We start from the raw sequence: 14,863 nt of genomic DNA on the forward strand, positions 1-14,863 counted from the left end.
AATTGTGTTTATTCTGGTTTGTGAGAGCAGCTAAGTGTTGCATGGTATTCTTGGTCTTTGTCGGCCTCATGTTGGGCTTGGGAATTTGAGTATTTGGGTATTTCTGTGTTATTCTTGTCTTTTTTTTTTCTTTTTCTTTACAGGAAATCGTTTTTAATGCAAACCACTTCCCACAGAGTTTCCATGTAAACTGGCCACATGTTTTATTGATGGTTCAAAGTTCCCTGACTCGTGCCTCCGTCCTGTTTATTCTCAACTCAGGTCAACTTCATCTGCTTTAAATAGTTCTTGTCTTTGTGAAAGGATAACTTTATCCCAACTTGTAACCAGGTTTTCAAACAAAGCAACTTCTTTTTAGTAGTTGGCTCCAATGAACACACGTATCTTTGAGCATCTGAAAAAATAAAACAATATTTTAAATGGGCTGTTTTGACAAAGACCAGGACTTTTGGGTTGACTACTCTGGGCTGCAGGGAAAACCCACATGGCAGGTGTGGGCATCCTCACTGTGTCCATAGTAAAAACACACTTAACCACAAGGAGCTTCGGGGCAGTTTCATAACTATTCACATTTATTATCTGCCAATACAGAGGGTATTGGCAGACAGAGGGTACAAACAGAGGGTGCGTCCGTAACACAGTTAGACATTAAAAAACTGACACAGGAAGCAGTGAAGAGGAAGTGGGCGTGTCCGTTCCTCATCTGTGTGACACAATGCTGCTGTAACGTTGTCCAGAGCCCTCGACTTGGAGACGGAAAGGCGCTGTGACTTGGATCCAGCTTTTACAATACTCACTTAAGCTTTAATCAATGATAAAATATTACGTTTTGGACCATGATTCGTGAACACAGGATAAACAAGGTCAACGCGTTCTTTAGCACCTAACAGTGCTTTATTTGGGGGGCCGGGGGAGGAGGAGGAGGGGGTCTGCTAACATCAGCGCGCTATCATTCCCACAACCATAAATCCATGTTAAGCAGGTGTAATGATTCCCATTCGACCATTTTAGCGTTCTAATCCACAATTGACGAAACCTACAGCTGAGTCAGAAATATTTAAATTTTGGGTCATAAACAAAAGCCACAAAATATTTGACAACTAGTCAGTTTCACCTGATGCAGGTAGACAAAATTTTTAAGAAAATCCATCTAGTAGTTTTGAACTTATTTCACTCAAAACGTAGTGTGAACCTGCTGTTGGCATCACAGGAGAGGTCATTAGGATTCCTCCTCTGCTGTCCTCGACTTGGATCCAAGCTGCAGGTGCTTAAGTGAAAAGTTCTTTAAAAGCAGAAGCAAAGCAAGGCTTCAATTCACAAGTCAATAGTATTAAAGTCACTTTCTCCAGGACCTTGTTTTGTTGAACCACTGCACAAAGGACAAACGTAATGTGCTTCCTTAATATTCATGAAATGGCATTACAGCTCAAATTAAAACAACCTTAGCAGCACTCTCACAGGCAGACTTTTCTCCACATCTTGCCCTTTCACGCGGCCCTGAGAGGAGGGGGAGGTAGGGGGAGGTAGGGGAGGGGGGGGGACTGCACTTATTGTGAAAGGAAGCCTGCTCCAGCCACAGCAGGGAAGGAGGATGCTCCCTGTCTTCCGCTCTGTTCCCTGCAGCTGATTGATGCTGGCAGCCTTTTACCTTTTAGTTTACCGGCACAGTGCAGGGCTCGGCTTTGTCACTGGGAGCTGCAGCAATCTCCGGCCTGCTGCTGGGCGCCGAGAGCAGCTCAGCGGAGACTGGCGACATTTACACCCTCCCTCTCCCCAACGAAGCTACACAAGAGCAGACGGGAGAGCCCCTTGAAGAGGACGGATAAAATGGCCACTGGAAGATCCCAGATTTCAGTCTCCGTCCGCAGCGGTTTTACGTCCCACTTCTGATAACGCGGCAAAACACTTTGTGGTGTTTAAAACTGCTAGATCTGTGGTTTTTATAAATGTGTTTTGTATTCTTTTTGCATTGCTGAGTTATCAGGTAGAAAAAGAAGAGGATGGTAGAGGACAAAACTGATGACAGGTTTGTCGGACATGCAGGCCTCAGCAGAGTCGTGTGGAAGTTCTCATGTGATTTATATCTTGCTTTCATTTCCTGCATCCTACCTTTTCTCATGTGCTGATAGGGGTCGATTTCATCATGTACTTGGACACAAAACTGCGCGCACAAACTAATTAAACAATAACCGTAGATTGTATGTGTGTCGCTTCTTTTAACTAAAGAGGAAATGATGAAGTATAAGGCTGCAATCCTTTAAGAGAATAACATAACTGTCCAATTATAAAACTGCAATATTCTCCAACATGAAATATTCAAAAGCTTCAAAATTGCAAAACATATCCTGGCTTTGAAATGATGGATAGTGTCTTTAAACAGCATTATGGATCTGCTAGGCGTTTGCCGCGGTAATCGATGTGTTGAAGGGGAAGTTCGCGTTCTTGTTAAAGTCAGTGATCACATTCACTGAGGTGATTTATAGTTAAACTCAAATCTGAGAGCTGTTAATGATTCAAGGAATGTTTGGTCTCTGAATTACACATTTCACATAAGCTTATCGTATGTTCAGATTAATAACACACACAGGAATGTAAGCCTACCATATGTTGACTTACCATGTCCTGCTTTTATTGAAACAGTGTAGTGTTTCCTTTAACAAAGAGTCACGACGAAGGTCAGAACAAGCGAGTAAGTGGACACCTGTCGATCGAGGGCAGAAAAATGAAGGAACAACACAATTCCTGCAAAGCCAGGTGTCTTTATTCACTTTGGACATCCAGTTAAAAGCTAAATCAGCGTGAGCAGCCATTCAGCGTACCTTCACCAGCCAGCAGACCATAGAAGTGCTAATGCGTGTTAATGATGTGCCAGAGTACTTTGCAGTTATTAAATCCACCGGCTTTTACATTGAAACAGAACGTTTAAAAAATGTGTGTCCAAAAAAAAAAATCTCCTGGTAAAACTATTTGTTACAAAACCAGCCTGAGAAAGAGGAAAATCTGTAAGAACAGCACGAGATCCTGTTAAGCAGATGCTCTTTGAGGCTAGCCGGTGCTACGCTAGGACTGAGCGCTCTGCCCTCAACTATTCCTTTACCATACCTTTATTTTATTTTTTTGTGATAGATGCAATGTTGCCGACATACAGACGTACGCAGCACGGCTACAGCACAGTTTGTGAAACAGTTACAAAATGCAATCCATTGCCCTGTTTGCCAGACAACATTACGCTGTAAAACGAAAGTTAAATTTAGGAAACAAAACCACTGAGTTTAGGAAAACATCGTGGCTGGGCTTAAAATAACTTTGTAGGTTGAGGGTTAGACAACGAGATAGATATTCAGAAAAACAATGTCAAATGTTAATTTTAGGAAACAAAACCACAACCAAACTTAAGGTCACATTTTCAATTGATGTTTTGGTCCTGAGCAACACAAATAAACAGACATTCTGTACATGAAACCTATAGATTACATATTGTCCCTGTTTGGATTAAATATTCCAGGCTCAGGGGGAAAAAAAACCCTCAAAAACGTGATGCTTCACAACTAAACTAGCAAAATCTTTCATGAGTACAAATGTAATGCAACAGCGACTGGTGTCATTAAAGGAGCTCTGGAGTAAATGGAACAGAAAACAAAAAAGGAAGAAATCTTATGTTTAGCTGCGTGCCATTTCGTCTTATTAATTCATTATACATGTGTTGTTCCCCCGGTGAGTGTTATGTCTATTTCAAAGGGCTGGAAAACACACACGGGCATTATTAAAAACATGCCGGTTGCATTGAACTGGAGGCAGATAATGTGAGCAACTGTGTATGAATTAGCACTGATAAATTTAGAGGCTGATATGAAGAAAGCTGTTATGTCCGACTCTGCAAATTGGCTAATTTGCCCCTCTTTATCCGTCTCCCTCCTGCGTGTGTTAATTTACGTGTGTGTTTGTGTGTGTCTGTCTGTGCGTTTTCATTGTTTGGCTCTGAGTTTTCACAGCAAAAAAAAAAAAAAACATCCACCCAGTGAAAAGTGTGTTGGAGGTGTTTTTATCAAGAACACACAGCACTGAATTCTAAATAGCAGCTTGTCACGCAAACTCATTTTCTTCCCCAAGAAGTCTTGTGACTAACACTTGGTCTTGTTCTAATACAGAAGTTCTAAGGTCTTGGAGTTCATCCTTAATTATCCACCATCACTGTAACAAGACGCACGAGACGCACAATGAGTCCCTGTGTTTTGGCTGAGTACAGCAGAGCACCACGTCCTATTTCTGGAGGATGCACTGGTGGAGAAGTCTCCGTCTATCCTTCCCTTTCCTGTCCAGATGGCAGAATCAGCTGACAGCAGATACGAGGTCTCTTGTGCAGAAATGTTTATCTTTGAAGCTCTTAAGGAGCTCATTGGTGCCAGAAGCGAGTGTGTGGGAGGTTGGGTTGTTGGAAGGTTGCTGTGTTGAATGTGTGAGAATCTTTCTTTGTCCGTGTATCTTCTCATGATCTTGTTTGCATAAATGATGTATTGTTCCGCTTAGGTGCTCCTGGACATCTGACAATTAAATGAATCATTTTGCGGCCGTTGTTTTTACAGAATTTGTTCACGTCAGGCACAGGCCCACACAAAGCCTTGATTTTGGTTAGACTCCTGGGATAGTTTGGATTTGTGCCCCAGTATCCCAGAAGGGAGCAGACATTTGATTACTGTATTATTTCTCAGCCGAGAGAAGTCCTTCCTCCTGTCCGCGGGAGATAACAGAGCTCTTGTGTGGTGCAGAAATAGGACACTGTTGTGCTCTGCCTGACCAGCTATACCAAGTCCTGCTGTCGGATATCATTTGTTGGCATTTTTTAGCCTGAACTGGGAGGAGAACGACCAGGAGCGGTCATTTGGTTTAAAACCACAGGGAGTGCTTTTCAAAGAATCATTTTCATGAAAATGATGAACCTCTATGAGAATTTACAATGAAATGTTTTACTCTTCCTCAATTTGATTTAAATAGTGTTAATATGGAGAATTTTGCAAACTTGAGGAAGTTTTGAATTCAGACAACTAGCCTTTTTTATAGAGTGTCATGTCCAGTAAACCCTTAATAAAGAAACACATGGACTGACATCAGCACATCGCTGTCCCTGTAGTAGTGTGTCCTTGTTGGGTTTACGTTCATGCTGCACTTCTACTGACTGAAAGTATTTATGACAGCATTTCTCTCTTCTTGTTCCAGTGACCTTTACATTGTTTGGTGTGTGATAAATGTCACATTCAATGCCTAACACATTAGGGTGTGATGTAATTAAGGTCAAATTCTTGTCGAACCCTATTTGGTGACATTCTATTGAGGCCAATCTCTATTTCAATGGGAGGGCTGACTGGATATCTTAAATAAACCTTTGTATGAAAGAACCCAGATAAGATGGTCTAGCAAACTTCTCGATACCTCCAGAGAGGAAACAACAGGATCACTGGCGACCCGAGAAAAGAATAAATGTGTGCGTTTACTCGCAATGAAATCAGTGTATTAACACATGCGACTTAAATACGTTTTCACAGTAAACGCTCAGGGACTACTGGCTGTCTCACTTTATTTGGCCTCATATCTAAAGAGAAGAACAAAACAATGAAGCACTTTAAGGTCCAGACATGTTATCCTAAGAGCAGTAATACTGTAGTTGATATAATAAAATGTATCACAGAAAACATGTACATTTAAATATATATTATACCAAAGAAGCAACTTCCTTATAAGTGAATCCCAATGATTAAAGACTTGAGAGGCTATTTACAGCATTAACCTGACGAAATACAGTACGGATAAAAAGAAAACCACATTCTACAACTCGGCCGGTATCCGCTCATTTACTTCATTGAGAACAAAGCACTTGAAAGCTACAAAGAGATACATTGTCACAAAGATGTAACGCGGCTCGGGACCCATAAAGACGTCTTTCTAACCAAAGAGCGACCGACACGTCTCAGGAGAAAATGGCGACACTGTGGCGGAACAAAAACACCCGAAGACACCGAGCCGACCCGCGCCTCCGGAGGGCTCGTGGAAGCAAGAAACTAACGTCGGCGGCTGCTGCGCGCGCGCGGCGGGAGCGACGCGTTCCCGCACGCGGCGCGCGGCGCGCCCGCGTTCACCGGGAGAAAACGTACTCGGTGTAGCTGGTCCACAGCTTGTCGTCCGACGGCTCGCTGCCGGCGTACGAGCAGGTCCCGGTGGAGTTGCAGGCCACCATGTGGAAGCCCACCTCGGCCAGCCGGTCGAAGGCCTGCTCCAGGAAGTTGTACTTGAGGTAGTACCTGGCGGTGTACTTGTCGGGCGGGCGGTCCGGGTCGCGGCTCTCGTTCAGGCTCTCCCCGAACACCTCTTTGGCCAGAGAGATCTTGCTGCAGACGGTGATCCTGGCCACCCTGCGGAACTTGGCGTCCGCCTGGATGTCCCTCCCGATGGTGTAGCTGCCTCTGTACCCGATGGTGATGTAGCCGGCGTTGCCCCCCGGGGAGCGCGGGGTCCGGTCCGAGAAGGAGGAGGAGGACGACGTGACCGGACTGGTGAGCTCCGAGTCCTCCGGCTCCCCGCTGTCCTCCGCGTACGAGCCGTCTTTGGCGGCCGTCGCCAGGCGCCTCGACAGCTCCGGCAGCTGGAAGAAGTCGGCTTCTTTCTGCAGCCTCCTCCTCTCTTTGAAATACTCGGGCAGGTAGAGCTCGGCGTCCCGCAAGTAATCCAAAATGTAGCGGAACAGAAAGCCGTCCCGGTCGAAGAAGAAGCGGCCCTTGCCGTCCTTCGGCAGGTCGCCCGGGGCGCTCTGGGTGAACTTGGTCCACAGGAGGGAGTCGGGCACCGCCGTGAGGGTCTCCAGTCGGGTCACATACACCTGCCCCCCCACGTTCAGCTCCACAATGTCGGAGAAAGTGGAACTCTGGCTGTCGGTCTGCGCCATCTCTGTCTCCCCCTCTCTCTGTCTCTGTCTCTGTCTCTCTTATGTCCCGGCGGTGTCTCTGTTGGACTCCCAACTAGTTTGAGCGTGTCCGTGCTGCACTGAAATGTTTGTGTTGGCTTGTCTGTGTGGGAGGAGAAGGAAGAGGACGACCAACAGAGACATTAACTGTTCACTGGGAAGGTCTGTGTGGAAACACAACGATGCATTCAGAGTGATGACACTTTATGACTTCCCGCGCGCACACAAAGTGACGAAAAAAGGCCCACATTAACTCAGATAGGCTGCTGAAGGCCTGTCAAACACACTTTAATGCCAACAGACAGATAGAAGTTTGGTGGGAGACGCCTTGTGCGGCTCCGTGGAAAGGTCATAAAACCTGCCGCGCCTCCAAACGTCACTAATTAGTCATTGCGTGTTATTTATACACACACCAGTTTTAGCATGGGTTAAACAGACGAGAGATAAGGTCCTATTTGTGAGGCGCATGTGCTTTGAGTTTAATGTGCTTGATGAGACCTACTTCCCATTATTCTGCAATAGGTTTCAGTAGGAAATGTGCCGTGTGTTTGACAGAAGTAGCACTTGTGTAATGAAGAGTGCATGAACACATTAAACAGGCATTACGAGCCTTCATAATACACATATTACACTGGGTCAAGTAAAACAATTGCCTGGTTACTTTTTGAGTTATTTTTCATATTTCTAACCATGATTGATAGTGCGCGTCTTTATTCCTCGCCCTATTGCACCATGACAGGTCAAATAAGGATCTTTATACCTGTAACAGGACGTTTGTCCATTTTTGCAACAGTTTAACGGCAAAAAAAAGAAAAAAAGGCCACGGTGAATTATCACGTTCCTTTTGTCTGCTTAAACAGACACGGTGTGGTCTAAAGGTCACGTGGTTTTAACACTCCAGCACACAAGCTGCTGTTATGGAGACAACGTCACAGTGGCAGACTCTTTCACCTCGCCCTGTTTACTTAAAACACCACCACTTTCCAGGAATTCCTATTTTTGTTGTGCTCAAAAACAAATTAGAATTTGTTAGAACCGATCAAACCGACTGTGAGATCACAACCACTAAATAGGCCTGAAACAAAACAGAACTTGTGTGTTCTTTTAAAATGGACCAAAACACGTTTGACCCGTATAAAGAATCCTTTATTTGTTAGGGAAGATGTTTTGTGTTGTAGAACTTGTAGAAAAACAAAAAAAGAAACAATCAGAATGGTGTCAAGACAGTGCAACAACGGTGAAGCAAGCTTCGCTTTTGATGAAGCATAAAAACATTTAAAACCTTTATAGAAATTGAGGTTATATCACTGATTAACGCTGGTTTACACAAACTCCGAATACACCAAACCAACATCATCCAACTTTTGCAGATAAAAGCATTAAAAAGTACTTTACTGACACTCACTGTTCTAGATTCAGAGCACAAACATTCATTGGTCAACCGTTCATTTCCTTCTGAAGACGTTTCATTCTCCGGACCAGAGCGACACCCAGTGGACATTAAACGAAGGAGCATGTTGATGAGACGCTATGAGGAGTCACGGTACAACCTTTGAATGACGTACAGTATAAAATAACTGCACCAGCTGTGTTTTTTAGATGTCTATCACAAACAGTTTTACACACATTTAAAACGCCGCAGTCCTCCGTTCAGTCCCGACCTCGTATCTGAGTTATCGCAGGTAAAGGTTACCATTTTTATCAAGGTCTGAAAGAAGGTAATTTGATGACGGGACTTATCTCTCCAGCCATTTCCTGGAGAACATAAAGGTCACGAGATGTGGCAGTGCAATCACTCAACACATGGTTTCCACTCAGAGGCCGTTTATCTGTATTTATCTGTTGTTTTTTGTTCATATTTCTAAAGCCATGCATCACTTGTGTTGATGGCTGCTGATCCGTACAGAAGACACAATAAGTTGGGCGTTGATGTCACATGTCGGGCTTGGACTTGGAAGAAAAAGCAGTATGGTGGAATGTGGAGAGTATTTAAGTAAATACATGCACAACAACTACTTTGCTCACTCGCATGTCGGCAAACAGAAATACTCGTCTGTTCTGACTGCAATGAAAGAGAGGGGGGGGGGGGGGGGGTGGAAGGCAATGACATTTAAACCCTAATTAGTGTAAAAGCAATTCCAAACCATATCTTTACTGAGCCCTGAGGTCCTCTGGGCGTTCCATCAAATGCAGGACCACTAACCAGCTCCGTGAGGCACATTCCTCACCAGCCAACTGGGACGGCTTCATTTAAAACACAATTATTTAGCAGTCATGGAAAAATTTGCATCATTGAATTCAAACAGCTCATTTAACAAATTTTCAAATCAAAATTGGAAGCCTGGTTGGGGATATCTGGAAGAACAACTTCTCTCGTTCTGGTAGATTTATTTGTCAGATCACAGGTCAAGTACCAGCGCTGCGTTTGCAAAGGCAGTGAGCCGCCCTGTCGGCCCGCAGGCCGGAGGAACAACTACCTAACATCAGGAAGTTACGTTTTCTACTCGTTGTTAGATACAGAAGAAAAGATTTCTATTGGCCCTAAACTATCGTCGAGGAGGAGCAGGTCCTCCTCCTGCGACACTAGATCCAATCACATGCAATGTGTGGTCTCCTAACATCCCTGTGAACATAACGCACACAGCGTGAGGCTTGTGTGGTGCTTGGTGTGTCTCCAACTCTCATCCTTATCAGAACCGTGTCTGCCCGGTCGGCACTTTCTGCTCCGTTTCCCCGTACCAGAGGCAACACAACAGCCTACCGAGAGCATTTAAAACACATTTCAACACTGTTGTGTTAGTATGCTAAACTGTTTTTGTATGTGTGTCCGCTGCAGGGGGGGAGGGAGGGTTCATATATGTCCCGATACAACAGTCTCAAATAGGACTGACTTGTCCAGTGTTGGTTGTTCGCTGTTTGGGGAACAGACCGTAAGTGGGAGATGGTGGTGTGTGACACTTGAGCCGCATGGGGGCCCTCACGCCTCCAGTTGTTCTAGTAAAGCGACTGAGCAGAAAAATAAAAACTACAGTTTCTTAAGTACAAATAGGCTAACTATATATTTTTTTCTTGTGTGTTATATTATGTCTTTCTCTCTGTACCGTTTGTTATTGTGTTGTCCTGGTTTTGACCTGCCAAGGGACGGCAGATGCAAATTGGCTGAAGCTATAATCCGGTGCAGTGGACCAAATGGTGACATTAATGTTTTAACTGCTCATGGTCCCTTTTAAACAAAATCAATAAATACATTAAAATAAGAGATTAAGATACAATTTTCTCTCTCTCATGCGGCCTATGGACAACGTGATCTCCGTCCACCTGGCTCCACCTAGTGGCCAGAAGACAGAAGACTACATCCACAGAAACAAATATATACGCGTATATTATGCTAACTCGTGCTTCTAAAATAGAAATATTGAGAATCCTCTTTGGAAACATAGGTATTCGCCAACGGGACAGCTTCAAATGCGTCTAAAACTGAGCAAGTCCAAGTGCTGTTAGATTCTCTTGACTTTCCTTTTGAGTACTTATCCAAATGTGTACATGTTTTTTAGTGATGTCTGTGTGTGTGTGTGTGCAGCGCTGTATTGCAGATCTGAACAATCGCGTGCCCTCCTGCTTTTGACACGGGTCAGCCTTCGGATGTGACACCCAGTCAAACGCTGTCACTCTGCAGTGCGCCGCAGGGTGACCTCCTCACCGATGTCTCAGCAGCAGCCCGGCCCATCATCCATGTGGCGTCTCCCGTCTCTCGTCCTCACGCAGCTCCTCTGCTGTGATCCTCCGCCTGCTCCTGTCTGACACAACGGCTTCCCTCCTTCTCAGTCAACAGAGAAGCACTCCATAAGTCACACTTGTTCTTCTGGGGAACACACACATTGAGACATCTACGATCAAACGAGTACAGTTGTATTCTTTATTACTTTTTTCTTTATTTTCTATCCTTTATATTTCTAGAACCTTTAACTAGCTTCATTGTTAAAAGATAACAAGACACATTCCCATGTCTCGGGCATCGGAGCGCTATAATGCAGGAGGAGCCTGATGAGATGAACGGGCTTCAGTGTCTGAAAGAGAACCAGGAGGAGGAGCTCGGTGTGATTGTTAACTGACTGAGCGCCCAGCGTTGACATGGAAATAATGGAGGGCTTAGTTGTTTTTCTCTTATACAAAACTATGCAAATTCACCCCTCCCTCATCGGTAAAGTAGAAGGATTTTTGTGTGTGTCTGTAATATAAAAGGTAAGTAATAAATGGTAATAAATCAATGTTTTCTAATCCAAACACTCGCCTTCCCAACGTGTGTTTGTGCATCTTTAAATATGTTCACATGGCGTTTATCGTTTCTATGGCAGCCATATTTTGCTCACGTGTAACTCTTTATAGACCTGTGACATAGTCACTTGCAGCTGTAGTTTCTTGCTTTATGAGACTGGACAGTGTGTGTGTGTGTGCGTGTGTTCTTGCGTTCTCGTCACCTTCTCTCAGGGTTACGTCTGCACCCTCGTGCTCCTCAATCAGCTCTAATGGATCCTCTGGCTCGGACTCAGCCGGGCAATGATCGTGATACTAAAGACACTGAAACACACACACGCACACACACACAACAGGGCGGGGCTGGATGTGCGTCGTGATGAGCTAAGAGGCACGACGACCCTCGGAACATTTTCTCCCTGTCTTTGTCCTTTGTTTTTCTCTCTTTCTCTTTGCCATTGCAGCCCCTTAAATGCTGCACCTCCTGCAGTCTATTACATGTGTACATGCTAATCTACAATTAACTCATGTCCATTTTAACAAACTCTGCAAGGTGGCCTTTATATAAAAAACAATCCTTAAATTCTTTCTTGACAAAACTCTTAAGGCTATATTTGTTAACTTATGTCTCTGTGTCTTTGTGTCGTCCACCCCCCCCCCCCACCCTCCCCCCAACCATCACCACCAACCAGGCCCCTGTGTGTTCATGTCAATAGTTCACATGGGTCCCACCCTCCTCCCTCCACTCAGCGGCTTCATTCGGAGGGTGAGCGGCTCCCCCGGGGCCAATGTATGCTTTTATATGTGTGTGTGTGTGTGTGTGTGTGTGTGTGTGTGTGTGTGTGTGTGTGTGTGTGTGTGTGTGTGTGTGTGTGTGTGACCGCTGCTACATTATTCTCCCCACTGACTCTGTATGGGATGAAAAAAAGGCCGGAAATCCAGTATGTCTCTTCCTTGCTATCTTTAGAAAAAAAACTGTGCTGAAGGGGAGCATGTTGTGTGGGAGGGCTGCCCTCGCATGGGAATATGTAGGACAAACTGTACTGGTGGTTACATTTCTACTTCTTTTCTTGGCTCACAACAGACTTTCCACAACTCTCCTGAATGTGTCTATGAAATCTCCAATAACGCACAAACTGAAAACAATGAATCATATTGATTTTTACATCAGCCAGTATATTTATCTATTTTGTTCACATTTTATATGTTAATGAAATAATTTCAATTATGAAATTGTTCTTATCCTTTTTAAAAATAGCAATGATAGAGAGTGTTAAAATGCATGTAAAAATAGGGATTTCAGATAATACAGGGTAAGAAATATTTGTATTTATTTAAATAATATTGCTGGAAAAATGTGTCTTGTTTGCATCACAATTTTATTGTGAATGTAACTGTATCAGTTTACTTTTTTAAAAGTTTTTAGATTTCGTCAAAATCTAAATCCTTGAAATCTAAATCTTCTATTGCAAGTTTGGAAATGCTATTTAACAATGTTCTCTTTACTTACGAAACATTCACAGTAATAAACTCTGAAACATTTTGACAGTAATCAAAAAGCAAGAAATGGCATTTCATTTTATTTTCCACTGACAACATCTGAAATGTGGGTAATAAAACAAGGAGAAGCCCTCACGTGTCATTGGTGCAGTGATTTGGACCAAACATGTGATTTAGCACAGCACTTTGTATTTGAAGCTAATCATTTGTCCTTGTGTTGCAGAAGTTTGCAGATTGAAGAAGTTTGCAGATTGAAACACGTTTTTTAATATTGCCAATGCACTCAGATTTTCTCATTTCTTCCCCTTTCCTTCACAATCTCTGCATCGCTGCTGCTCCATACGTGCAGGTCCATCGCAGATATTAGATTCCCATCGATTGACTGCAGCTGACGGCTCTGCATCACTAAAAATCTCCTCTCGGAGGATCTGACTGTTTGACTGCCAGCTCAAATTCTGCATCAGGGAGGCAGTTTCCTGGCTGTGCCGGGTTGGGAATCAGTCTGATTGTAAAGGAGTCTTCTCACTGCTGCGGTTCTACCTGCAGTCGGCCCGAGAGGAACAAGGCTGCTTCTATAATTAGGTTCTCCAGGCTGATTCGTTTAGAGCGCCCGCTACGCTCATTTCGCTGAAGATGCTCCTCAGCTGCTCAGCGGGACTAATGGAGGAGATGAAGAGATATGTGGGAAACAATTAGAAACCATATTGTGTTTGTTATGTCACGCGTCCCTACGTGTGTATTCAGAAAGGCGCCGTTTGTTGCCAGTAAGTAGAAACCTGTTTTCCCTAAACATTAATGTTTACACGCCACACACAATGCTTATCCTTCTCAGACGAAAGCTCCTCTTTTTCCTCTCCATCCATCGCCCTCTTCTGATGTTTCAATTAGCTGCCCAGCAATTGGTTTACAGGAGACATTACTTTAGAGGACGTAAATGGTGTCCTGACACAGATGAAGCATGAGCTGCCTTGTGTATGTACAAGAGACGTTTAATTCAGAAACCCCGTCTCATGCTCGGCATCGTGCTCAAATCACAGCATTTAAATTACCCGTTGCTGTACTTTGCGCTAATAAATTCAAAATGTGATTCCTTAATATTACCTCACTTGGATGTTTGACCTTCACCTCGCAGATTCATTGCCGTATCGATCTGCAGTTAAAATATTAAGCAGATAATCCGATGCTGTCAGTGTTCTTCACAATGAGAAATCCAGCCTGCGTTTCAGCGTTTTTCACACTGGAGTCGTTGTGACAAGATGCTGTTTGGGAGCAAAGGCCGTTTTGCCGCTCCTGTCAGATAGAAGCTCTCTGAGGTTGGAGGCGGTGCGGCATTCAATTAAAGTTTTTTTCTTATTTTGCAGAGACAGATTTAAAATAGATGAAGAAGAAGCATTTGAAAAATTTAGATTTTTATTTACCGGTATAAACCAAGCTCCAAATAAATCCTATGCATGTCAGTAGTGTCCGTCACTTCCCTGCCAGGTACAAATCTAGAGTGCTGATCTTCAAATTTAAACTTGGTGAAGGGCCCCTTTAAACCCATAAATGCAACATGGGTTCCCATTTACTCACCTTTTCTACCAGGATGTCAACCCTTAAATAAATCCAAAATGTACGTTGCTGACTCCACTTTGCATTGGATGTTATAATGTTGTTGATTTATTTAGAGCACAAATACTATCAGTGCTGAGGCTGAGCACAAATAGGTCTAATTCCAAGCGTTTTAAAAGTTAAATAAATAAAATTCAATAACATTTCCAGGCAGCGGTGCGATACCTGGACAGCCTCCTGGCATTGAGTCCTTTCTCTAAAGTTATGTCTGACTCCAGATAAAAGATGTCTATCTGAATGCACCGTCTGCTCTCCGTAATCTCATCTTCTCATGTCCCACCTTGAGGGAAAGTGCTCGAGTGAGGCCTCGGTTTGCGGTCTCTCTTTTATCTCCCGAGGTTTGGCTGGGAGAATAAGCCAGACAGCTGTAGCAGATAAAAGGAAGGGAGTAAAGTAAAAACGCTTTACATTTTGAAACACGTTGTGTGGGAATCGGGCCTGAGCTCGAAGTAGCTTCCTCCAGACCAAGACAGAAGCTAATGCAGCACAATAAGGCCGTTCAACTCTCCCTTTCGCTTTAACGAATGGAGCTGCTAGAGTCAGCGA

At 43.9% G+C, this 14,863-nt stretch overlaps 1 protein-coding gene across 1 annotated transcript; it reads right to left on the reverse strand.

Annotated features, from left to right (window-relative positions):
- Positions 1-5,558: 5,558 nt before the first annotated feature.
- LOC120834678 (BTB/POZ domain-containing protein KCTD12) lies at positions 5,559-8,126 on the reverse strand. The gene has a single exon (XM_078085103.1). The coding sequence runs from the start codon at positions 6,932-6,934 to the stop codon at positions 6,128-6,130; it is 807 nt and encodes a 268-aa protein (XP_077941229.1). The 5' UTR covers positions 6,935-8,126; the 3' UTR covers positions 5,559-6,127.
- Positions 8,127-14,863: the final 6,737 nt, after the last annotated feature.

The sequence above is a fragment of the Gasterosteus aculeatus genome, chromosome 12, assembly GCF_964276395.1.
Source record: "Gasterosteus aculeatus chromosome 12, fGasAcu3.hap1.1, whole genome shotgun sequence".
Lineage (NCBI taxonomy): Eukaryota > Metazoa > Chordata > Actinopteri > Perciformes > Gasterosteidae > Gasterosteus > Gasterosteus aculeatus.